At 38.5% G+C, this 27827-nt stretch overlaps 2 protein-coding genes across 2 annotated transcripts; both read right to left on the reverse strand.

The window, feature by feature from the left end:
• Positions 1 to 449: 449 nt before the first annotated feature.
• LOC139720049 (microtubule-associated tyrosine carboxypeptidase 1-like) lies at positions 450 to 4112 on the reverse strand. Its single transcript, XM_071631422.1, has 4 exons — positions 3438 to 4112; positions 1904 to 2180; positions 1109 to 1414; positions 450 to 746 (listed from the first exon to the last, which is right to left on the reverse strand). The coding sequence occupies exons 1-4, from the start codon at positions 4110 to 4112 to the stop codon at positions 460 to 462; spliced, it is 1545 nt and encodes a 514-aa protein (XP_071487523.1). The 3' UTR covers positions 450 to 459.
• A 5934-nt stretch (positions 4113 to 10046) lies between these two features.
• LOC139720083 (uncharacterized) lies at positions 10047 to 26536 on the reverse strand. The gene is made up of 8 exons (XM_071631453.1): positions 26287 to 26536; positions 21316 to 21607; positions 19935 to 20114; positions 15298 to 15693; positions 14523 to 14645; positions 13870 to 14001; positions 12809 to 12859; positions 10047 to 10420 (listed from the first exon to the last, which is right to left on the reverse strand). The coding sequence occupies exons 1-8, from the start codon at positions 26305 to 26307 to the stop codon at positions 10047 to 10049; spliced, it is 1569 nt and encodes a 522-aa protein (XP_071487554.1). The 5' UTR covers positions 26308 to 26536.
• Positions 26537 to 27827: the final 1291 nt, after the last annotated feature.

Consider the following 27827-nt stretch of genomic DNA (forward strand, 5'->3'; position numbering starts at 1 on the left):
GTTAATGGTGGCTAGTAAAACAGGAAAAGAAGTCCTGCTGAGTTTCTTATGCCAAAACAAGGAGAACAATGTACAAAATATCAATGGAGTTTGTAACACATTCTTCACTTTGAAGACATTGTGCGGTGAGTAAAATTAAGACAGCATTCTAGATATCCCTCAACAAGCTGACTTTTGCATTTGCACTATCTTCCTCTGGGTGTAAGAGTCTACACAACTATATGAAGAAACAGACATGCAAAATAAGTCTTGGCATGTGTGACAAATCTTGATAGCTCCCAAACATCCAAGATCATTAGCAAAAATTCATTTCCCAATGCTGAATGGGGACTGGATTGACTCATGATGGAATATGGCACACGGCGTGGCAACAAGCACGAAAATTACAGAAATTGTTACGGCTTTCTACCCATAAAGTACTGATAGAAATCACATCTGCAGGTGGAGAGATAATTATTGTCATCGTTCACAGCTTTCCATAGTCGGGAAGGCTTCAGCAAGCTCCTTGTCTGTAATCCGGTTCTTGAGTCGAATCTCGTTCAGCTGCTGGAGGTAGGACTCGAGGTCGACCATGAAGGAGGGAATGGCGACCACGCCATCGGCCATCACCGCCTCACGCCGCAGCCGCTCCACGTCCTGGAAGGCCACTCGGCCCATCTTGACCAGGGCGTGGAAGTCGATCTCGTGGCGAAATCGCAAAACCTGCAAGGCCCCACTGAGGTAGACCTGGTCCTTGTTGAAGCAACCTACATACATAGTCGAGGAGTCAAAGAGAGGGCAGAAAATTTAACTCAAAGTGATCATTGAGACGTACAAAAAATAAGATTGTGATTCTTTTAAATACAATACATTTCATACTGCAAACAAAACACAATAAAACAAAACCATATCGTTTACTTTTTTAAGTCGGAAATTGCTCATAAAGTTTGTCCCAACATGCTAAAATCGAAACTTATTTTACTGTGTCACATATTTTTAAATTGTTTTCTGAAAAATCATTGACTACTTGTAGAGACAAACTTTTCCTCATAGGATACATGACTTAATCTTCGAAGAAGTTTGTTTCAATATCATCTCTATAAAAACATGTGGGCAGATTCTGACTGACCTGGCTTGGAGGTGTCCCCCTGACCCCGCTTGGCACGCATGCAGTAGTCCCAGCGAACCTCCGGGTTTTTGATGAAGCGGCCGAGGTGCTCGAAGAGGTCTGCGAAGGACAGGAGTGAGGCCTGGTAGACAGTGTAGTACAGCATGGCGGAGCGCCACAGGCATGGGTCATCCCGGCCCAGGACACTGTGGAGGCTAGCCAGCCCTTCCTCTGTGGGGTTCATGGGCAGCAGGGCGTGCCGCTTGCGACCGCGATTGTTGTGCCACGGCTGGTAGCGGTTGTTGGCGCTGCGTATGTAGTGAGTACCTGTGATGATACCCATTGCAAAGAAGTGGTTGAACAGCATTAGCGATTTTCAAAGGATGAAGAGGAGTTTGCACTTTCTGGATATTTGATAAATGGTAATATACTTAGGCCTGAACACACAGGTGTCTTTGTCTACAACTACTACAAAAACAACAACACCAACAACAATAATAACAACAATAACAACAAAACTGAGGGTAGTTTGATGAATTTAGTTACAGATATTGTTATCTGCTTGCTGATCACCAATTTAATGCTTCAACTAATTTACAATTTATGAATTTACAAATGATCAACTATTAATGGTCAGTCATATTCTTCCTCCAGAATAAAAAAAGAAAAGAAAAGACAATCACTCCAGATTATGTTAGTATAATGCTTGAAATACAGCACCAGTGGGTTGAGAGTTTTGAAACATAAAGTGAGAAGATAAATGTTTAGCAAACAGTCAAGAAACTTGGCTGTGGTAACCCCAGTTGTCATTCTCACCTATCTCATGCTGCAGCAGGCCCCTGGCCCAGCCCTCTCGTAGCACTTTACTGTTGACATTCATGGTGGGGCGTGACCGCAGCCGAGTCATTACTGCTCTGGATAGAAGGTCCGGTGTCAGGTTCAAGTGGACCTGGTTCTCCAGCCCCTCGGCTGACACAAAGTCCTTGAAGAGCCAGCAGAACTCAGTGTGTGTGAGGCGCTTGCCTGCAATGGCTTCCTCAAAGGCCTCATAGCTGCCATATCTATCGAGTGCAACCTCCATGATCTTTAAAGCCTGTTTGTTCAGTTAAATGGGACAAAAAGAGAAGATGTCATTAACATCACACAAAACTCGCAGGATGGTAGCCATGTGTATGGCAGTTTTGTGACTGTGTATATCAATAATAAGTAGCTCTCTGGCAAATTAAGGATGTTGAAAGGAATTGGCATGTTTGCAGCTCTGCCTATTAACAAAAAAAAAATAAAAATAGAAATTACTTAAGTAAAAAAAATTATCACAGCAAGGCTGCACACTGGCACTGGTCCGATGATCCCTGACCAGTAAAAATCACTGTTGGACCAGTAACTTTTAAAGGAATTTACCACTGAAAAACTGAAAAACTGGATAACTACTGGACCAACGGACAGGTCAGACCAGTACAACAAATGGGTAGTATGTAGCCCTGCATAAAAGATATAGTATCAAATTTGCCAGTACAGGCTGCACCTCAATGCTACATAAATTTCATCCAAATGAGTAGTGCCATTGTGAGGCATTGACTGTTAGTGTATTGGTACCTGAATCGATTCAGTTCTTGACCAGAGAAGTAACTTCTTGGAGTTGGAAGGTTGCTAGCCCCGGAGACCGCGCCGCCAGGCGCGGTCCTGGCGGCTTCCCCGCAGTTTCGCTTATGTTAGTTCCCAAGTATTCTGTGCGCTTGTGCAAGTGATTGTGAATTCTGTGAACATCGGTGAGCTGCTTATAAGACATCATTTTGTGCATCACAAGCAATGAAATGCATCAAACAGTCGCCGATGATAGTCATTTAGGTTTCATCGACCCATGTAAGTATTCCTAGTAGTTTCTGTTGAAAAATTAAGGAAATATAGCGCCGCAAAGGCACCCGTTTGTTCAACATGAAGATCTTTTATGGGAGCACGGCGCAGCCGCCACACGCAGCGTGTGGCGGCTGTCGCAGTTAGAAGGTTGCAAACATTCTGACATTTTGAGTACATCCTGTCACTGAATACTTGTAGTTGTACATCTAAAGTAAATCTATAACTGAATCTAAACTATTTTCAATTTCATTAACACTAGTATGAACCTGTTCAAGAAAAGTCCAAAGTATTGCTGGTGTCGACAGGAAATGCCTGTTGTGGCAGAATCAGCCTGTCCTCAACGGGTTAATGAGGGCAAAATACAAGCCGTAAAAATATCAATGAACACAAAATATCCTTTACGGCAATATTACTTTTTCTTTCTTATTTGTTGAGTGTGTGTGTTGGGGGGGGGGGGGGAACACAATGTACATCCATACTGATTGATACATACCTGAGGGGCAAGTTTATGGGACGCCAAGCTGTAACTCTTCATCACCTTTTCGGATGCTGGATGATCATACTCAAACTGCGGGTTATAGCGCCCACGTAATCGCATGAATTTTTCTTTCTCCGACAGTACATTATTTGGCTTAATTGCTTCTAATATGTACACAGATTTCGACTTCTTTGGCTTTGGTTTGTCGACATCTTCAGCTGAATCTACACGCTCACTTTGTCGTCCTTTCTCAGTCCTTCGTCTAGTTGTTTCAGTTGAGGCTTCGTGCAAATATTTACTGATTTTGACTTGGGCTTGGCTGTCAACAGTTGATCCATTGGATTTCAAACGAGGTAGCTTAATATTTTTATTCGATTGTCCAGTCTTCGACTTTCCTTGGGTGAGAGGCAATGATTTTGACGGCCCTTGCATGGGAGTCGCAGCGGCATGATGCTGACTTGTACCCGTAACGTCAGTTCCGCTGGTTCGTCGTCCGGCTTTGGCAGTCCCAGCACGAGAAGTGGTGGGTGGGACTGGTCTAAGTTGCTGAAGGCTCGAGTTGGAATTTTTGCGAGTAATACTCCTCGGTCTTGTTCGATGTAGTTTATTTCTCGATAGTTTCCCTCTCCGACTGAGTTGGTGAGTTTTTACAGAACCAATCTCACTCCTTATGGGTTCGACAGCAATCATGACCTTGGAGTTAGATTTTTCACCATGGGCGAGACTCTTCTATCGCACCATTGTTCCTCACTTGTAATCGCGAATCATAGCAACGTCAATAAACAAATACGTGGGATCGTGATCCCGTGTTATGTTTTGGCGGAGGTGCAGCTGACGATGTGAGGGCGACATACATTTAACTGTGTAGCGAGGTGCCGTGAATGAGCAGGGTTAAGGGGAAAAAAAAATTATAGCTCTTTATTACCCACTAGATCTCTTTATAATAATTATAATATTAAGGACCAGAGACCCATATCGGTAACCATGGCCTTACCCTGGAATACATGTTCCTGCATGTACCAGTATTATTTTGGAGCATTTTAAACACGCTAGCTAGCGAGTGGGTGCATTGACTGGGCGGTGGGTAGGAGGGGGGGGGGGGGGGGGGGGGGGGTGGACAGGTGTGGTGGGCGTATCCCCCCTCCCGCACGGGGGAGCTTTGGCACTTTTATAATTTAGGAATCTTGTGCCTTTTTTGTAATATTTGGAAATTTGTCAATCCCAAAGTAAGAAATATCAATATTCAAGGACAATGTGATTGACAATGTAGTATCTGTCACCTCATTTGTGCATAGATCTGCGTTTTCACCATGTGATAAATCTGGAGATGGGACGGAAAGGGGTCAGCAGCATCCAATGGCAGATAAACACTTTCAAAACTAAGCTTTGGGAAACAATTCAGAAGAGAAACACACAATCTAATATAGTCCCTCTGGACCTGTACAAGCAAAAGAATGGGACTCAACTCTAAAATGTAGGCCCTACTATTAAAGTACAATGAACACACTCTCTCGAGCGGTAATGTTCTTCTTGGTCATTTATATCCCTTCCCGAGGATCAGGACCACGAATGGATTGGATTGGATTGGATTTAGTGGTTCACAATATACAATCATTGCTTTTTAGTGAACCTCTCAGTTCTCTGTTTCCCCTCTAAACATATCTTAGTTTTGCCGGCATGTATGTATGTATGTATATCTCTCGTTTCGCATATTGTAATGTATGTATGCTTATGATGATAATAAATTTCTGATTTTTTTCTGTGTTATGTTTTGTTGGAAGAAAAATGAGAATAAAAATAAAATGAAAATAAATGAATTGAATTGAATTGTATCAAATTGAATTGAATTAAATTAAATTAGATTGAATTGAATTGAATTGAATTGAATTGAATTGAATTGAATTGAATTGAATTGAATAGAGACAGAGCCAGATGGTGTTGGGTAGGGTCTGGGGATACCACCTCCCACACCAGGAAACTGAATTTGCATTCTTATGACTCGAACTTCAACGATCTGGTTCACACTTTAGGGGAACTATTAAGCAAATTCTCATTCAAAAAGTGAGAAAAACATAAACATTCAGGACAATGTAAATGGCTAAGCGATCATGGTACTTCAGCACGCGTGTCTTTTACTGTGAACCAAGTTTTTGGAAGTGAAACAAGGGGGGAGGATGAATTCCCCCCTTCCCCCACCAACACCACATGAGAGAGCATTTGTATTTTCACATTTGAAATCTAACAATCTGATACACACTTTGGGTTGAATTTTAAGAAAATTTTCAATCGGAAAAGTTAGAAAAATAAACATTGAGGGACAATTTGAATAGCTAATCATAGTGGTGTATCATGCATTGTGTGTCTTCACTGTGTACTACTTGTAAGTCCATATACAGTGTACAGAGGTGTATGATAGCGTTCACCTGCAAATGACAAAGTAAATGGCAGTGAATGGAAAGGTAATAGATAATCACGATAATGCCATGTGTCACACAGGGTAACAAGATGTGCGAAGTTTGATTATTTTTTTTTTGTATAATACTGTAAAGAAATCCGATTTCTATATGAAATCATATTGAAGAAAATGAATCAAACAATCAATAAAATAATCAATCAAACAAACAAACAAACAGATTACAAGAAATAAACACACACACACACACACACACACACACACACACACACACACACACACACACACCTGCTTGCTTGTTTTTAGGAGAAGCTCAGTCCAAGTCAGAGACTGATGTGAGATGATCCATATCTTACGATTGGATTTTTTTCAACTAAGTGAGAACTAACCACTGAACTTGGTCACGATCACTCCAGTCAGGTGTATTACAGTTGTTTATTGAGCAAAGGCAAACTTGTCAATATTTCCCCTAGACGGCTTGTTTGGAGAGTCATGTGAAGAGTGTGGTCGCAAAACGAGTTTTAAAACATTTTAAAGGGATGGTACAGTTTTGGTGGAGATGAGAATTGTGCTTTTAACTTTTTGCGAGATACAAAGAAAACACTTATGATATAGAACTGAGCATACCATTTTAGGAGAAATTCAAAGTTTATTTGATGAAAATCGGGTTTGGAATGACTGAAACATCCAAAAACAAAGTACAACAAAGTGATCATAATAAAGTGTGGGTCCCACACTTTATTAGAAGCGCTCTTTTTTTTTGATATTCAAAACCAATTCAAAACCATTTCAAAACCAATTTTCGTCAAATAAACGCTGAATTCCTCTTAAAATTACATGCTATTTCACATTTCATAAAAAGTTTCTCATTATCTCATCAAAAATGTTAGAAATCTGAAATTACATCTCAACCGAAACTGTACAATCCCTTTAAAGTCAGTCCATCATCAGATAGAGCTCAATAAAACCTTTCCAATGATACCTCACTTATTGCAATCACCAAGTAATATTCTTGAAAATATGATTCAAAATTTCATATTTCATTTTCTTATCATTTTCTTTGTTTATTCACAACTTTAATAGTAAACATCGTAAATTAACAAGAATGGAAGTAACTCGCTTTACAATCAGACTCTGCATGTTGTGAAGCGAAGTTCATGGATTCCTTTCATTATGTCTACAACCACCTGCAGTTTTGGTTGCGAATTATTTTGTTCGGAAAAAATAGCTTTTCATGACTTATTATTGACAAAGTAAAATTCTTGGCACTCTTTTTTTTTTTTTTTTTTTTGGTTTTGACTCAGCTATCGTGGCACATTGTCTTCAGAAGACCAAGACTTATGGATACCGATATCTTAGACAGAAACGATCATTTCTCTCCACGGAACTCTGATATACTCTTATAGGCATTGTTTACCATTTGCAGATTAAACAAAAATCCAGCTTTAGTCAGTGTTAGTGCTTCAAAATAGCTATAACGTGTGAATTAGGGATAGAAACAACCAATGTAAAAAAAAAAGTTAATCAGTATAGTCAATATCATGTATTGTTATTGTAAAAAATATGACCAATACTTAAAATAAAATTGTTTCTAGACTAAACCGTCTACAGATACGGTCTGTGAGAAAAATAATCATATCTTCTTATATTATTCTAGGCTTTATTGTAAAATTTGTATATGGGAGGATGTTTTGTGATACGACCGACTTACACATATGCAACAAAATTTAATGTGATAACTCGAACATTTTTTTAAATCACTGCTCCCAATGGTAAACAGTACATTTAATCTCTGAAGTACAGTAATTGTTTTGTCTCAACCCGATCTTCAGGCACTGCTTCTCCTTTCCTATATAAAAATTTTAAATTTTGTTTTGGAAGTGGAATGAAGCTTAACTCTTTTTTTCGTATTATCTGTTCCGTCCGCTTCATTCTTCATGCTCCTTTCTGTTTACGCATGAAGTTTGTCACTATTGGTTCGAAGAACGAACTTTTTTTAGAAGTTACAAACAGACAAGCACACACACATACACACACAAACACACGCGCACGCCCACACACACACACACACACACACACACACACACACACACAGGTCACACACACACATACATAAATCATGGAACTCATTTTCATTTGTCTTTGAATGCTTTGGGAGTATTCTGGGCGCCTTTTACAAAATAATAATAGTAATGATAATAATAATGATAATCCCCAGGGTTCTCATAACATTGATCCATAATCATGATGATTATACATGGGTGTTTTCCACGTGTTACTTCTATAATGCTATATCTATATGAGCCGATATTTCGTAATAATAGTAATACATCAGTGTATGCATATGCATGTGTACTCTGTATATTTGTAATCAAGATATTTTTTTCTGTCTGTGTATCAGATTGAACATACATATACATCCCAGTGTATATGGGCCCTATTATACATAATATAATACATACATACATGCGTACACATGGTTAGTGCAGTGTGATGACAGCACGGGAAAGGTAGTGACGAATACTAACTACTGTCATGATTATAGAAAATTAGTACTGCAGGTTGCACATTTTTGAGCTGCAAAGTCAACGTAAGAATCTGGCAACAAATACATAACTTATTCTGTTCGACCAGAACATTTTCAGTCGGCAACGCATTTGTGCACCGAATCATGAATAACCATAGACTTTCGAAGCAGTGTGCCTTTACATAATATCATCGTAATAAGACATTACCAATACTCAGTGCAGTCAAGAATAACAACTCAAAACCTCAAATCAGTCAACAAATTCTAATCTCAGTGGATTTCATTCCTCTGTCGGCCATAGTGACTGTCCGCCATGGGCTTTTCTTTCGGCAGTTGCCTTTACTTGGAAAATTAACGAGCATGAGGAGTCTATCAGTGAAATAAGCCAAATAGTGCTTGAAAAGACAACTTATGTGGTTATAACATAGAAAGCAGAGACACATTGTATTTTGCACACATTATGCAGTGAAAGACGCCAAACGTGTCATAGCAAAATTATATTTACTAAGATTTCGTTTCACCACTTCTGTTCAGTTTCTCATCGCTATTATAGGTGGATTTTCAGTTACAAAGCATATCACCATCGTATACGGACAAAATCATTATCTCAATCATAAAAAGAAGGATGTAGGTATGTGTAACAAAACATGGGTTCTATATGTTGAAACATTCAAAGAAGTAAAATAAATTTTGAAATGGTTATCATCTCTTACACTGAGTCGATATTGGGAGTGGAAAAAGGCACGCGATTTAAGGGATGATATAGTTTTGGTTGAGATGGGAATTTGGATTTCAACTTTTTTGCGAGGCAATTAGAAATCACTTCTTTGAAATATAAAAGGTCATACGATCTAAGTGGAATCAAAAATTCATTTCATGAAAGATGGTTTTGAAATTGTTGAGCTATCAAACGATTAAAACAAACTTATCTTTATAAAAGGTGAGACCCACCTTATATTAATTGGACCGCTTTGTGTTTGGAAATCTCAGCCATTTCAAAACCGTCTTTCATCAATGAAACTTTTGATTCTTCCAAGAATATTGTATGCCCTTTCATAATATAAATGGTTTCTAATTATCTCACAACCGGTCAAAATCCGAATCCCCATCCCAACCAAAACTATACCTCCCCTTAAATGTACATTTAGTTTTACGTGGACAACAAGGAAGCAAAGAATGCTTGTACTCAAGCAGCCGTGGAGAAGATGACTTAAAATTCATTTTCAAGGAAGAGGCGACGATGATAAAGTGCCTTGCCTACGGGCAATTTAGTAAAACGGCTGCCGACAGGGAACTCTAGTCCGAGACCTTATGATTGATAATCCATTGTCTTATATCAGCAGGTTTCATCTTCTTCAGCTGATCGTCAACTACCGTACAACAAGATAATCATATTCGCGGCATGAAATTTTCACGAATTGTGTAATGGAGCCAACGCCCCTTGGGAGCCAAAGCCTCTTTTTCACGGCATGAAAGTTTCGCGAATTGCCATTGGCATTTAGTGCAAATACTGTAGACAAGAACTTATGCGTTCATTTTTAACATTTCGCGAACCTTGACTCTCTCGAAATTAGAATGCACGCGAACATTATTCCTCGTTTTACAGTAACCGAGTTTAGAGGAAGTTGGACGCGCTCTTAACCAGAGGGTAAACTCTAGAAAGTGATGGGTAATAGAGTAAGCTCTAAGGCATGCCAAGACAGGTGGAACTTTCAGAGCTGCTCTGGAAGAAGTTACACATGATGTCATGAAGGTTGAGTACAGCAAACGCATACTCGCAATCCCGCTTCATCCGATAGCACACCTCTCGGCAAGGGAGTGGGCTCGGCTCCCGAGACCACGACTCCGTCGAACCACTTTCCACGCAACCACTCGGGTAGGCTGTCGCGCAAATCAGCACCTTGGCTGCGGAGGGACTGCAGGCGACGTAAGCTTCAAGGAGAGACCAAGAGGTGAAAAATGGCGTCGCCGAAGCTTCCACCAGCCCTTCCGATCTGTTATGTGGGAGAACCGCTCGACACTCGGATGGGATCAGTCGACAATCTCCAATAGTCCCACCTAAAAGTCCAAAAATAAAGTTCAGAGTTGATTTGCAGTGGTATAGCTATCAGTAGACAATGAGATTTCTAAACGAAATCATAGGTTTGTGTGATTATAATTATGCTGGATACGGATGAAGTTGTCTTCATTATCATACGAATAATATTCGGGTAAAATATTCATTATCGGAAGGATTATATTTACGGGATATCAATACATTACAAGCGAAATTCGGCAGACCGTTCAGCATGAATAATTGCAAAGGCATCAAAATGTCTTGAAACCTTTATTTTGATTAATACTTTATGGACTTAATTATATTTTAGCTTGTGTACATCACTGGCATAGTGAATGGCTATAAACAACGATTCGTTTTTTATGACCGATTTTGATACAATCATGTATAATCATGTGAACGTACGCATACAAAGTATTCATGTATATAGATTTTGATTCATCGAGATAGTATGATAAAAGCGTGTAAATTGAATCTGTTTGACTGGACTTATTCGTGAAAACGAGAACAGTTTCGTGACTCGTCCGAGTCACTTCTTCAGCTCTGGCTGGCTGGCGAGCATTCACACGTGTCGGGCGAATAGTCGATGTTACTGCCTTTATTGTTTTTACGTCGAGGAATTTTCTCTCACCACCCACTTATCCACAAACTTGGAATTGTAAGGACTCTGTTTCACAGAGCATCCTACCTCCGTTCTTCTACAGAGACGAAGAAAAGGGAATACCAACACCTGCCATGCCTGTGCACCGTCTTGAAAACATGCAGATTCAGAAACTGGAGCATTGAGAAAGCCCTTCACTCTCGAAAACGTGACGTCAAAGACAGGGCATCCAATACTAGCATATACCAGAAACGAAGTAATGGCGTTTCGGATCGGTACTGCCAATGACTATCAGAGGAAATTTAAAGGGGATGGCTAGTAACTGATCAGTGGGAATCGGTGGGAATGCTGGGGGATGATTGTTCCAATTCTTGTGGGATTCATAATTGTTGTGTGAATTATTATTTGCTTCAGAACTGTCTCATATTCAAGTAATGTGCAGTTTAATGCCCCGTCACTGTACAGGCATGCTAGCCTGGAACCATTAAACTGCACATTACTTTAATATGAGACCATTCTGAAGCAAATATTTTTTTTACACAATCATTGGATATAATATTATAATGTACTCTTAAATGAATCCCACAAGAATTGGAACAATCATCCCCCAGCATTCCCACTGATTCCCACTGATCAGTTACTAGCCATCCCCTTTAACTATTTTTAGCTCATATACCGGATTCCTCTCTATACCTCAAGCCCGCCAACACTCTTCGACAGAAACTGGTACATGTACATCCAAAAGACAAAATTCCAAAACACAAACGGAACAATAAAATACCAGTATACAGGAATCAGTGCAAAGGAAAGGACTATAAAGACTAGTATCAATGGCGAGACCAAACAGCTTCTCCACAAACGTCTTTGCCAGCATTGCAGATCCGGATCAGCGGGGAACGAATCTGCCGTGTTCACCCACCTGAACAACTCGGGGCACCATTTTGAGGACAAAGAAGTCAACATCATTGACAAGGAAACCAGATGGTTCGAAAGAGTAGTCCGCGAAAATCCTCGGGAAGGGCGACTCCGACACAACCTTCCACCAACATACAAGTCGGTGATCCGGAAAATTCCTCAACATACAGACAGTAAAGGCAGTAACATCGCCCATTCACCCATACGGGTAAATTGAATGCTCGCCAGACAGACAGAGCTGAAGAATATTTAGTGACAAGTCATGAAACTGTTCCGTGATTTTCACAAGTAAGTACAGTCGAATTGATTCAGTTTTACACGCTTGTACGTATACAAAGTTACTGTAATCATTATCATGCATCTTCAATCTGAACGTGGCAGCAAGTTCCCAAAAGTTATACATTCTTAAAGTAGAAGCATTAGAATGATTTCTTCAAACGTAATTATCTTAAAACAATTTCAAGTCATACTTGTTTTAGAGCGTGTGTATATTTAAGATTTCACTTCCATTTACGTCCATCCCTCTAACATACATGTACAATCACACATTCACACACACACACAAACACACACACACACACATACTCTCTCTCCTTCCCCCCCCCCTCTCTCTCTCTCTCTCTCTCTCTCACTCCTCGTTCTCCGTATCTCTTTTTCTTCTCGATGTTCTTTAAAAACTATAGCTGGAAGAACTATGACACAAATTCCACAAGATGGACGTTTCATTAGAGAGATATTGGGACCAAATTACATTATGATACCTTATTTTGATAATTGTATAAAGATCACAGATATAGAAAAACAACCCAACTGACTTCAAAGATTTAAGATTCAAAGAGATTCAAAGATTCAAATCATTTGACGTGATACTCACCGTTTGAAGGTAAAGATGGTTGTGACGAAGTGCTGTCGATGTTTGATAATCCTGTAGGTTAAAAGACGTACAATATACAGATAGGCTGTCAACGCAGGAAAAAGTTAGATATAATCGATTAGTATTCTTATCATTCATTCCCATGTCTTTAGGCTCGGACATTGTTCAAATAGCATTCTCATGAATGCAACACTAGTACAGAAATGTTATATGAGATTTAAAGATAGTAGCTGTATCTTATTGATGTACAACTCAATTAGAAGTGAATATATTTCACTATTCGACTTCTGCATACTGCATGTACTGGATGATCCTTTGCGGGTGATGTGTCATTTGCATATCAGAGCGCAAAGTACGTGTGTAATAGTCAGCAGTGGCGGATCCAGAGGGGGGCGCAACCGGCGCACGCCCCCCCCCCTTTTATTTTTTGTTAAAAACAAAAGAAATAAAAAGAAAAAAATGGAAATGAAACTCGGAAGTGGCACCAGAAATATTAGTCACGCCCCCCCCCCCCCCCGCCCCTTTACAGAATTCCTGGATCCGCCCCTGGTCAGTTGTTGTTGTTGTTGTTGTTGTTGTTGTTGTTGTTGTTGTTGTTGTTTTCAGTTCGAACTCTCATCGTCCCATGTCATTTTTTTCGAGAACGATTCTTGCCATAAGCAGTCCAACATAACCAGCAGCGATAGGAGGACGGAAGGAGAACAACACAAACTAATAAACTACAACAGCAACCACACGACAAAAAGGCGAACAAGAAGCTATCTCCATCAGAATTTATCGTAACTTAAAGATTTTGCACATCTCATTTCAATTCTGTTTTCCCTTTTCTTTTTCTTTTTCTTTTTTACCGTTGTGAAAGTGATGTTTAACTGACTTGGCAACAACGAATGCTTGTCAAACGGAATTGCAAGATTTATACAAACAGAACTGGTATGTCTGCGAAGCTCTCTGCTGGTTAGCTCATACTTAGATGGAAGAAAGATATGAATGCATTTTATTGGATTATCTGTGTGAATAGTGAGTGTTCCCTGAAACACCCTATGAGCTCACGTGTCACTTACCGCGTTCGCAATGGATCCCCTCATAGCCTGGTTGGCACAGGCACAGCACGGTTGCCGAGCCGAAGACAAGCCGATGGCTCACACAGGTCCCTCCATTAAGACAGGGGTGGCTATCACAGGGTTCGTCATATTCTACGAACGAGAACAACAAGACAAACCATGGGAAGGGGCAGCGCTAATGCATGAAATGGGGACAAAGATGGGACAAATCGTAGGAAAATGCCCCTAAGTCAAGCAGACGAAAGAGTCAATGAAACACAATATCTAGAAAGAAAAATGAATTCAAGGAAAAGCAGAATATTGAATACGAGCTTGCATACACGTTTTCCCCAGGTTGTTAGACAAATGCATTGGAAAGACCCAATAATTTGGTCTAAAAAATCAAGGAAATACAATCAACGACCATAAAGAAAAAACACTCGAGTAGTGTCATATTTTGAATGTCATGTCAGCGGGTTGTACACAGTCCTTGTATATAATTATATTTTCTATATGATTTTGACTTTTACCAAATCGTAGCTACTGACATTTTATGAAAATTACATTTTTTTTAAATAAACCGTTTATCTTATACATGGTTTTCCAGATTGACAGTGATCGAGTCGTTTAATGTCTATTATATCTGATGTCAAAAAGTAAATGATAATACATACTTTCCTGACAATGGATGCCATAAAATTGTCTCGGACATCGACAAATGGCTCTGTCGTTGACATGGAAACAAATCCCGCCATTTTCACACGTAACGGACGAACACGGAGAGTGCTGATCTGCTGCTGAAGTGAGACAAGATAACTATAGTAAGAAAATTAATCATACACACAAGAAGGTCAGAATAGAATAATTGTCCACATACTTCACGATTAAGTTTAAGATAAAAGCTATGCTCTGGAAAATTTCTTAAGTTGTAGGAGTGATGCCATAACGTCTTCAATTTACAACAAAATTGATTTTTTTGCCTTCAGGCAACTTTTTCAATAGTCTCTGCTTTCACACATTGCAAAAGTGCATTATTTTCTAGTTAAAGCACGATTGATGGTACATTTCTTCAAACAACGTCACACATAAACTGACATTGATTATAATTCATAATCATAGACGAAGTGTAACCTCCATATTCTTACAAACGTCGCACGACGTAAGTTTCAAGTCCAGTTTCTGATTTATAAGAATTTGAACGTCACTCATTTTGTACTTTTGTTGGATATTCCTAATGTGTAACAAATGTCTTTCACATTTCAAACAATTGATCAGTTATTATGCTTCTTATGCTATGTTACTGTCACATCATGGTCAATGAGGCATACTGGCAAGCCAGATATATACTACATAGGTAACTATACTGTAGATGTGAAGGAGTATGATCACGTGAAGACTCTCGTTACTGATCTGCAAACACGATGATAATGACGCTTGGCAAGAAATTACCAAGTGGTGAGGTGGACGTGTTACGAAAGCAGATGCTCTCATTTTCGGACTCTGGCATGGGTGTACAGAGATTCCCCCAAATCCTGATCGAGGAGGAGGAGGAGGAGGACGAGGTATTGACGACACATCGTGACAGGACGTCCTCGCAGAGCGAGCGACACGGGAGCGGGTGAAAGTTGTCGAAGTTCCGAAGAGCAAAGCACGGGGGGAAGATGATGCGGCACAGCAGGCGCTCCACAACCTCGGTGCGACAATCGCGGAGCACGTCGCCGGCGAGCTGGTGGTACAGCTGTGTGCCCTGTGTGATCGTTTCGCTCAGATTGAATCGGTTCGGGAAGAAAGATGAGTCGTACGGTAGCAAGTCCCGGCACACTGCAACGGGGATCTCAGTGCAGTCTAATCATTGAGAAACCAATTAACGAGCTTAATAACTAAAACACAAAGAAATCAACCATTAGGCCTACACGGTTTAGAGCGACTGTGAAATAGATTTTGGAATATTTTCTCCTTGAACGGTGATTTGACTTTGAGATCTGTGTCGAAGCAGATTGAATTAATTTTTGTGAAAAAAAAATACTTGTGGTAACAGCAAATTCTGCCCCTATTACATCACATTTAGGCGAAATACCAGATAAGTTGCTGAACACACTGATTATCATGTATGTTTATTATGTTTATTCCGTTGATTTATCCGTTTACTTGTTAATTGATTGACCCATCTCGGTGTTACGTGATTTCTCCGCCGTGGATGTTAATTTCTGAAGGAAAATTTTATCAAAATAAACACACTAAACATGCTAAACAAATAATCACGACTATTATGACTGTGACTTATGACATATGTTTCCGAAAAAAACCCACACGTTATTTAAGATATGATAGAAAGCATTGTCTTGATAAACTTCAGCACTTAGGAGTAACTTTGTATTAACCATATTATATAATATTAAGTGGAGCATTAGAGAAGGGAAATCATGTAAAAACAAGGACTGCGCTGGAATGAGTGATGTCATGTAGCCAAAGACTTATTATTCTTTTTAGACCGTATAGTAATTCACCATTTCAACCAGTGGACATCGCAATTCCTAATCGGAGATATAAAGTATGTAGGCCTTTTTTTTGGTAGGTGTTGCAGAAGAGCTCAGGTAAATTGGGAATTCTACATCACAGTTAAAGCAATTGAAACTAGGGCAAATGAAGAATCAAGAAGTACATGCACTTCACATAACTGATGAAAATACACTTTAACCCAATAACGCTTTTGGATAATACTGAACATAGTTTTTCTCATTGCTTCTAATGGAATGAATTTTCCATGTACTAAATACACCCGGCAGGGCTCTCCTGAAAAAAAAAAAAATTCTCCATTTCACACCAACTTATTTTTACGCAAAACATTTGAACATGAACAAAATAATTATGATTAATTCGGTCACTTTCATGATCCTGCGTAAACGACGAATCGGTTGTCGACCAAGAGTCCGAACTGCTATCAAGCGGTGTCGGGGTGGTCGCCGATGAGTCCATCACAGTCGAAGGTGTCGGCACTGTCAGCCAGTTGTGGTGTATACGAAGAGGCCACATGTTTCGGGTCAAAATGGGGGAGAGATTGACTGCATCTCAGCTGGAAAATATTGGTATGCCAACTTGAAACTATTCTGCACACTTTTATATTCATTCACATGTTTTTCTATGATGTACTATAGACATATTTATAGCCAATATATGATTATGGTCATTCACAATATTATGTTCCTCTCGTCATTGTAATACTCATATTTTGCATGTTTCTATCAATATATTTTTGTTTTGTCAAACACTGAGTTGTATTTTGTTTTACATTATCAGCGTAATTTCTGAATCGATACTGATTTTATATTTTCTTACACTTTAAATATCATGGATCCTTCTGGGCAGTCCTTGAAAAAAATGGTATGATGCTTCTTTAGTTGGTTGATTGATAATGTCCCTCACTTAACATGACATTCTCTTCATATTTTCTATTGTCGAGTTTCTCTTCATATTTTCTATTGTCGAGTTTCGTGTATTACCGGGAAGGGTCGGTTGAGTACTTAGATACTGTATGAACGTAGGTGTCTCTGTTGACCATGTCTGAGTAGTTAGCGGCGGTGTTGCGCTGGCCATCGTCGCATCGGAACTAATCAATAGTATCTCCGCATCGGTAGAGGAGGCCTCTGTTATGCCCGGTGGCTGCAGATTGCCTGTAAAATCTGGCATTCGGGTATGTTTAGCAGTTTAGGCATTCTCGACACACAGTAATTAACTGACCGTGGAAATGCGACGAAGTACAGTATGATTATATTCTACTTATTATTCTTTTTATTCATGTTACATATTCCACATTTCATACAAGTTTCATATTTCATTTGATTTTGGAAAAGAAATGTTTTTAACGCAATGGTCAATTTGAACCCAAATTGCACAAATGTATAAGGACGTATAATTGACGTGTAATATGAGGAACCCACTAAAAAGCAAAGCTTGTAGGATGTGGGTTCCAAAAAATTGATATGATATAGACTTTTAGTACAGTATATCAATGTCAAAAGTGACGTAACATGCAAAAATACAAGATATCGAGAATAGATAAAGTTTACGGAATGCACAAAGTATTTTATGATGTTTATGATTAAACTTATGGTATCAATGCATAGAAAAGTAGCAAGTTGATCAAACTAATGAAGTCATCCGAGCGAGGCATCATTTGAGTATGCAGAAATTTTTCAAATGATTACGGCAAAATAATCAAACATAGGATTTTAGAAAATTGGCTTTGAGATTTTGCTTAAAGGAACTTTAAGAACTTGATTGCAACCGAACCGAATCTAACTCATTCCAGAAAGAATGGTGGAGAATAAAAAAAAAGATAAGATTCCATCGGGATTTTCTTTGCTCATTTTTCCACTAATGAATAAAATTCATTTCTGGTCGGTTACTTATTTACACTCACCTGGAAAACTATTGGTTCTAGACCTCATGTCACTGTACACATAGCCATATCATTCTTTTTAGTTTCCATATAAAATAATCATGCATTCGTATATAGACCTGTTCGATTTGGGTGACTTGTTTCAATGTTTTTATCTATCTCAGCCATAACTCTGTGTGTGTGTGTGTGTGTGTGTGTGTGTGTGTGTGTGTGTGTGTGTGTTGGGGGGGGGGGGTAAGGGGCTTCAGTGTGCCTACCAACAATTGATTTATGCCCAGACATAGCAATCTGACTCATTGCATAACATATTGGATCATTCTTTTCTTCTCAATTACTTTGGAAGCCCCCTATATATAGTACAAGTAGTAATGGCCAACACATGTTACAGTTTTAAAAACCAAATGGTCTGTATGTTAATTTCTGAAGGAAAATTTTATCAAAATAAACACACTAAACATGCTAAACAAATAATCACGACTATTATGACTGTGACTTATGACATATGTTTCCGAAAAAAACCCACACGTTATTTAAGATATGATAGAAAGCATTGTCTTGATAAACTTCAGCACTTAGGAGTAACTTTGTATTAACCATATTATATAATATTAAGTGGAGCATTAGAGAAGGGAAATCATGTAAAAACAAGGACTGCGCTGGAATGAGTGATGTCATGTAGCCAAAGACTTATTATTCTTTTTAGACCGTATAGTAATTCACCATTTCAACCAGTGGACATCGCAATTCCTAATCGGAGATATAAAGTATGTAGGCCTTTTTTTTTGGTAGGTGTTGCAGAAGAGCTCAGGTAAATTGGGAATTCCACATCACAGTTAAAGCAATTGAAACTAGGGCAAATGAAGAATCAAGAAGTACATGCACTTCACATAACTGATGAAAATACACTTTAACCCGATAACGCTTTTGGATAATACTGAACATAGTTTTTCTCATTGCTTCTAATGGAATGAATTTTCCATGTACTAAATACACCCGGCAGGGCTCTCCTGAAAAAAAAAAAAATTCTCCATTTCACACCAACTTATTTTTACGCAAAACATTTGAACATGAACAAAATAATTATGATTAATTCGGTCACTTTCATGATCCTGCGTAAACGACGAATCGGTTGTCGACCAAGAGTCCGAACTGCTATCAAGCGGTGTCGGGGTGGTCGCCGATGAGTCCATCACAGTCGAAGGTGTCGGCACTGTCAGCCAGTTGTGGTGTATACGAAGAGGCCACATGTTTCGGGTCAAAATGGGGGAGAGATTGACTGCATCTCAGCTGGAAAATATTGGTATGCCAACTTGAAACTATTCTGCACACTTTTATATTCATTCACATGTTTTTCTATGATGTACTATAGACATATTTATAGCCAATATATGATTATGGTCATTCACAATATTATGTTCCTCTCGTCATTGTAATACTCATATTTTGCATGTTTCTATCAATATATTTTTGTTTTGTCAAACACTGAGTTGTATTTTGTTTTACATTATCAGCGTAATTTCTGAATCGATACTGATTTTATATTTTCTTACACTTTAAATATCATGGATCCTTCTGGGCAGTCCTTGAAAAAAATGGTATGATGCTTCTTTAGTTGGTTGATTGATAATGTCCCTCACTTAACATGACATTCTCTTCATATTTTCTATTGTCGAGTTTCGTGTATTACCGGGAAGGGTCGGTTGAGTACTTGGATACTGTATGAACGTAGGTGTCTCTGTTGACCATGTCTGAGTAGTTAGCGGCGGTGTTGCGCTGGCCATCGTTGCATCGGAACTAATCAATAGTATCTCCGCATCGGTAGAGGAGGCCTCTGTCATGCCCGGTGGCTGCAGATTGCCTGTAAAATCTGGCATTCGGGTATGTTTAGCAGTTTAGGCATCCTCGACACAGAGTAATTAACTGACCGTGGAAATGCGACGAAGTACAGTATGATTATATTCTACTTATTATTCTTTTTATTCATGTTACATATTCCACATTTCATACAAGTTTCATATTTCATTTGATTTTGAAAAAGAAATGTTTTTAACGCAATGGTCAATTTGAACCCAAATTGCACAAATGTATAAGGACGTATAATTGACGTGTAATATGAGGAACCCACTAAAAAGCAAAGCTTGTAGGATGTGGGTTCCAAAAAATTGATATGATATAGACTTTTAGTACAGTATATCAATGTCAAAAGTGACGTAACATGCAAAAATACAAGATATCGAGAATAGATAAAGTTTACGGAATGCACAAAGTATTTTATGATGTTTATGATTAAACTTATGGTATCAATGCATAGAAAAGTAGCAAGTTGATCAAACTAATGAAGTCATCCGAGCGAGGCATCATTTGAGTATGCAGAAATTTTTCAAATGATTACGGCAAAATAATCAAACATAGGATTTTAGAAAATTGGCTTTGAGATTTTGCTTAAAGGAACTTTAAGAACTTGATTGCAACCGAACCGAATCTAACTCATTCCAGAAAGAATGGTGGAGAATAAAAAAAAAAGATAAGATTCCATCGGGATTTTCTTTGCTCATTTTTCCACTAATGAATAAAATTCATTTCTGGTCGGTTACTTATTTACACTCACCTGGAAAACTATTGGTTCTAGACCTCATGTCACTGTACACATAGCCATATCATTCTTTTTAGTTTCCATATAAAATAATCATGCATTCGTATATAGACCTGTTCGATTTGGGTGACTTGTTTCAATGTTTTTATCTATCTCAGCCATAACTCTGTGTGTGTGTGTGTGTGTGTGTGTGTGTGTGTGTGTGTGTGTGTGTGTGTGTGTGTTGGGGGGGGGGGGGTAAGGGGCTTCAGTGTGCCTACCAACAATTGATTTATGCCCAGACATAGCAATCTGACTCATTGCATAACATATTGGATCATTCTTTTCTTCTCAATTACTTTGGAAGCCCCCTATATATAGTACAAGTAGTAATGGCCAACACACGTTACAGTTTTAAAAACCAAATGGTCTGTATATTAAAGAAATCATTTCGTACAATTTATAAATAGTTTTGCTTCCTGTGAACGTAACTCACCATGCAAGTGTACAAAGAGAACAACAGCGACGACAGCAAGACTTGCTATCATACCAGCTATGGTGATGGATACCAACGCACGCACCACTCTCCTTCCGAGTTGCGAGCCCGACTTCACGGCAGCAGGGAGGTCGGGGACCACATCGCTGATGGAAGCATTGCGCACCTGCAGTTTGATATCTTGCTGGAATGCCATCTTGCGTCGATACTCGTAATGGCTCCGCTCGTGATCGTAGAATGGGTCAACTCGACGAGATTGTTTGACGTCACCTTCCGAGTTTAAAACCCATGCCTATATGTTTTGAATTGATATTTTGAAAGAGAAAAGTTGAGTAAAATCAGGTATGAGAGTAAAAACATTTGCAGCGGAAATTGTAGCAAAGGAGTGGGTAAACATAATAATAATTATGAATACCGTGAAGGGAGAATAGATCTATCCCAATTTATCCCACAGGCCAGAATTACAACAATTTGAGTAAAAATGCCGAAACTATAGCAACTATGGCGTTAAGTTGGATGCCCGTCAAAATAGATCTTGAACATTTCTCGTTTAAACATCCAGTTCTACTTATACTAGTCTAATATGTTTTAGACAAAATATAACTTCACACCACCAATCTTGATAGCCAACTACCACCGCGTCAGTAATGTAATACGTGATGGATGCATGTGTCAAGCCATGGACGAAAGTAGGCCTATATAAAAAATTCACAGAACACTGTCAAAAAAAAAAAGCTATAGAAAGCGCTCATGCGCCTGTCCTATCAGTCAGTGGTCTCATCAATACTATATCCATTTCGATTATCACCACTCCTGATATAAGCAGTTATGATACGACTATCATCTCCATTTCTGGATTCAAATGCAAAGAGGAACCTAATACAATATACGACTCCATTTCTGCTGTCAGGTTCAATATGGGTTTGTTGTCAGAGCCCATTATACAGTCCTATTTTTGGCGCACTGTGAAAACATCCCGGTTGAAATTTAAACAGTCTCGTGACCTCTCCGTATCAAAGGATCAGAAGCTTTCGCCAGTTATTTCGCGAAGGAACTCTCTCTCTCTCTCTCTCTCACATATACACATAACAAATGTGAATTAAAGGCTGAACAGAATGCTGTCACATAACAAAAATTATGTTGTCACATACAGTATGCCATCTGCTCATGATGCGTCATAATTTACACCGGTTTGAATCCTCTGATGAATGATATTCTTGCCATTACTAGTTCAGAAGTCAAAACCGAGAATCATGCTAAATACAGATTGCCGGACAAAATATTGTATCTTACCTTTCTTTAGGCTCACGTAATTTTTTCTTTTCACAAGCATGACAAGGAAAATCTGAATTTTAGATTATAGAACAGTTTGCTTGAAACTCTAAAGATATGGAGCCCGGAAGAAAATGTTGTTCATCTTGATTTTAGCAGGATCCAATACGCAGCACAAGTGCTAATCGCGTCTCGTTCATTCTATCTTTGGCAATGTGATTATTGCAATAAGATTATATTCTTTGAACTATAATGCACAAACGGTAAATATAGAAAAAACAAGAAATAAATGTAACTCTTAAGAATAGAAAACACAAAATTGTATCAGCTTAATGTTTGCCTTAATCATTTGCTTTAATTCATACAAATCTTTCCATCAGATTCGACTTATCTTTCCATGATAATGAATAATTATACACAAATGAAATAACGTCAATAGGGAGTAACAAAAATATACACTAGTGTAAACAATACAAACTATAGGACAGACTTTCTTAAATAAAATCATGAAATCATAAGCAAAAAGCATTCTACATGGAATCATCATGGAGAGAAACCTGAAAAAAAAAACTCCATAGATTGTAAAGTAAAGATTAATCTGAGTTGACGTAATGGCCAGAAGGAAATGAACATACTATAAAGTAATGACTTTTTCCCAGAATACTTTTCCTTCTTTGAAGTAACCACATGATCCTGCATACGCTGAATCAAAGTGTATTTTGATTTGAGAGTACGAGTGATATTCTCTATTCCGAAGATTCGTTAAAAACTATCGATTTCTACTTATCGAATAGTCCTGCAGTTTGCTTTCAAATTACAAATAATACTTGATTGGGGACTGTTTTACATTATAGATAGTATAAGGAATTCCAGAATAAGCACTGATAAGGGACAAGAATAAATCATTTTTTTTTTTTTTTTGCTTAATTGGGTTCTCCACAAAAGGAAATGAAGAGATGATGATGATAATAATTGGTCCGATAAGAAGTTGAAAGAATGTGATTCCAAACCATTACACGAAACAAATATTTTTTCTTTTCTTATATCAGATTAGAGAGCTGGTCGGTGAACCAATCGAATTACAAGGCCTAATTCCCCCCCCCCCCCATGCCACGATGAGATTTTCTTTTCCAAAAAAAATATGATTATTAATGCGATTAAAAGCTTTGGACAGGTCAGGGTATTATACCAATGGTGTTTAACTGAATACCAATTGCCGAAGCAATATTATTTTATCCATTTACCACTGTTTAGGACGATTTTTGCGAAGTCTATATTCTCCATCGCTGGACCTAAATTCTGGAATTCCCTTGACAGCAGCGTAAAAGAATCTCTAAGTTTCAACACTTTTACTTTGAAATTAAAGAAAATGTTTATTAATTCTTATATCACTGGGGATTTGCATTTTGATAGCTGCTAACTGATTTCTTTGCTGCTAATGTCTTTACATTGATTAATTTATTTCATAACCGTTATGATATATCATTCATAAATAGTCCACTTCTCGGTAAGACCAAAGTCTCATGTGCCCTGGCATCGACCCTTGAACTCTTCCTCCTTTGCCATTTCCTCTGTCTTCCTGTCCCCTTCTGGCCTTTGACCTCCTGTTTATTCTTTCCACGCGTATGTAAGAGAGCAGCTTTGTTTCTGTCTGTGTGTGCGTTTGTGTGCGTACTCGTTTTATGTTCTGTTTCCCGAGGATTATGTCAAATTGTATCTGCATTATTACTATAATTTTCATGACTCACGAGGGGACTGCATTCTACAAGCTTGGCTTTTTAGCAGTCCCCTCCATTTCCGACCTTTTCTTTGTTATGACTCAGTCACATTTTGTTCATGTATTTCTTCAACTAAAGTACGTTTATTGATTCATGTAAACAAATGATGTGTATCTAAATTTCATTTGGATATGTAAAAGTTACATTGTACCTAATTTGGTTATATACAATAGTCATATTATAAGGATTGGCCGGAAATGAAATAAAAATGAAATGAAATGAAATTATGAGCAAATTGATGTTCCATTCTTCAAGCCGCTCTTCCAACTCTTCCAAAGAGTTTGGATATATATACCGACCAAAGAGGTGGTTCTATAATTGTAGCTGCATTTAAGAGGAAATGCCGAAATGGAGCTTGGTGGTGACAACAAATTTTAGAGTTTCTTAAAATCTCCAGGACTAAAAAAAAAAGTTATTATCAATTCACAAAATGTTTACAGTCAACCATTTTTCGCATATTTTGTGCATAGTATTGTGTGCACAGGCTCAGCAATTGCATTGTTAAACGTTCGGATTAAGTATAGCCAGCTATAACCGGCTAATGAATAGGCCTATGTCTGCGTCTTTAGTAACGTTTCCAGTTCGAAAAGTGCAATTTCTTTCCTGATTTCTACTAATGGGTCCTGTTCTTTTCCCACTAAATGATTGCTGCTAAAATATTGAAAGGGACAGCGAATTGTTGCCATTTGCTCTCTCTCTCTCTAAGTTTGTTGCGATTTACGAATGTTGCCTTTTGAAACAGAAGTGTTCTTTTTTGCTCTAGCAATTGATTAACATCTGCTCTGCAGTATGCCCCCCCCCCCAAAAAAAAAAAATACAGTCGGAATTTCAATGTAAATAACTTTCAAAATAACTTTTAAAAATATCAATGTTCTTTTAGGGTATGAGACAATAACTTCTTATCTACATCTTGCAGAAACCCCGTTCAATTTGGTTCAGTGGTCAATGAGAAATGTGGATCTTTGTAAAGCATGATGGTTGGTTTCTTCCAAGTTTAGCGTTTGGATGCTTGGCATCAATATATCTATTAAAGGAAATCTTTTGCTCCCAACTGACAGTGACTGACAGAGCAACTAACAAATTAATTCAAAATCTGTACATAGCATTACATCAAATATAAATATATAATATCCTAATATGTAAATATCATTGTTCATGATCATCTTGATGAAAGACATTAAAAAAGAAAAGAAAAGTGAAACAGAAAACGGACAATCCGTTTAAAAGTTATGAATTTTGGAGTTTAGTTTGGTGATGAGACGGCTAGATCAGAAGATTATTACAGATTATGACATCACATGATATGCACTACGACATAAAGAGAATGTGAGATTTTGGCTGGGCTTCTTCTCCTGTGTGAAGACACCTTATTTGTATCAATGGATATGCAACAATGCTGAGGACGTAACCACAACATGATGGCACAGCCCTCTGGAAGAGCAGTGTTAAATTTGAAGAGATAATACTTTCATAATGCATGGAAATAAAGACAATAAGATGCTCCCTGTCATCGCCTCATATTTTCTTCCTCTTCTCTTGACAAGTCAATGTCTTTTAACAACTAATTATCTTTTATAATAGGCAGTGATAAGGCCGCAGGTGCATCAATCAATCTTTGTTCAGGCTATCTAGCCCCTCTGCATCTTGAATGTATTGTTTCTGTTGTTGCACAATGTTTTTGTATTTGAAAAAAAAAAATGTGTTCTTTGCGATCTCATGGAAATTCAATTCCAGATATAAATGCATAATGACAGAGAAACCAAATAATCGAATTGATCGATAGATCAAATTCAATTGACAAAAACTGCTTCTTCAATGTTCCAGCATGATATGAGGAGCTATATATGGTTTGGGGGTAAAACCAATATGGAAGCACCCACACGCTCCGTCGTCCTGGAGACGTTTTATTTGGCCCACTTACTTGTTTCATCTGCACCTCCATGTAGCTCCTCTAGAGTCCCCGGGACTTCTCCTCCAAGCTTTCCCTGTAGCGATTTCGGTCGACCATGCACCAACGGTCTAGAAGAACTCGACTTGAAATTCTCTTGCTTCGCAAAATCATAAAATCATGAAAATCCAGATGACATCTGAAACTCCAAACTACAAGTGTTCATTCGAACTCTCTTTTGTTTGTTTGTTTGTGTATTTGTTTTTTAATCTAATTGGAAATTCCCTGTCGCCTCTCAGTTATGTGCCTAGTCACAATGCGCAGAACATTCTATTAGCCTGGAGCACGGATCATCCGGGAGAGGGGAATGACTCCGTAACCCGTCAAGTTCCGTTAAGGGCAAGAGTCACGGCATGAGATACATTGTATTGCCGTGTACCAGCTAAGCGTGATACCACGAAGTAAATTGTGTTAGTTCGGCGCGTGATACGCAAGTACACTCCCCGGGAGACCCATACCTAGGATTGGTCGAGGTACGTATGTTTGTTTGGTTGGATGTTTTTTTTTTTTCCGTCGTCTCCTGCCACGGGTATTTTTGTAAACGTGTCCATCAACCCGATCACGATTCCGAAATCGGAAGACTGCTTATATATTATGGCTATGAACTTGAAGCATCCGTGTCTGTATTGTTTATCAAGCTGGTAATGTTACCAATCTGTCCCTGATATTATGACAGTACACTTATTGTACTCTGTCGCTCATGGCGATTCTCTCCGTCATGACTGTGTGATGTTATCTGTATGACACATATCTGTTGGGATCTGCATAATAATTTTCATGCTCTTTTCCTTTTTTTTTGGGGGGGGGGGGTGGGAGGGTCGAGATCACGCCATATCACTTGCAAAACTTTTTCCCCCATCGGAGTTAGAAAACAGTTCATCTTGCTCTTCGCTCTCACTATAACCTCGTAAGACAAATACACACAAACACAAACAAACAAACAAACAATGTCGTTATTAAGTGAATGAAAATAAAATTCCCAAACGTGTAAGTTCAGCTTTGTGACAGCCTGGAGTATCAGTTCACTCGTGATCCCATGCACCAAAGTGCGATGGCTCCAAGACATAAAATGAATTTAAATAAAAAATGACATGGTAACAAAACACATCTGATAATGTTCCGAAGATATGATGTTACGATCAAAGAATGAAAATTCCCCGATGGCACCTCTTGCCTTTCCACAGATTCCCACGGTGGCCGAGATACATATGTACATATAGAACTTTCAAATGCTTATCATTGTCTTGACTGATAGTTGTCACTTTTCATCCAATCTAATTGTATTCTGCTCTTTTAGTCTCAAGCGTCTGTTTTGATCTAAAATAACCTTCACTTCGGATGAAATGCCATTTGACAGACGGAAACTGAATCAATAAAGGACGTTTCTATGCCTGACTACATCCCGTCTGCGAGATGTAATGATTTCGCTGTATTGATTTACACTTTTTAATGTTTTCTGATGACCCATATAGGTAAAAGTACCCAAAGTAGATAGTCTCATCTTACTGTTAAGT

The sequence above is a fragment of the Diadema antillarum genome, unplaced genomic scaffold, assembly GCF_040938485.1.
Source record: "Diadema antillarum isolate AM-2024a unplaced genomic scaffold, OU_Dant_1.0 scf00000120, whole genome shotgun sequence".
NCBI classification, from domain to species: domain Eukaryota; kingdom Metazoa; phylum Echinodermata; class Echinoidea; order Diadematoida; family Diadematidae; genus Diadema; species Diadema antillarum.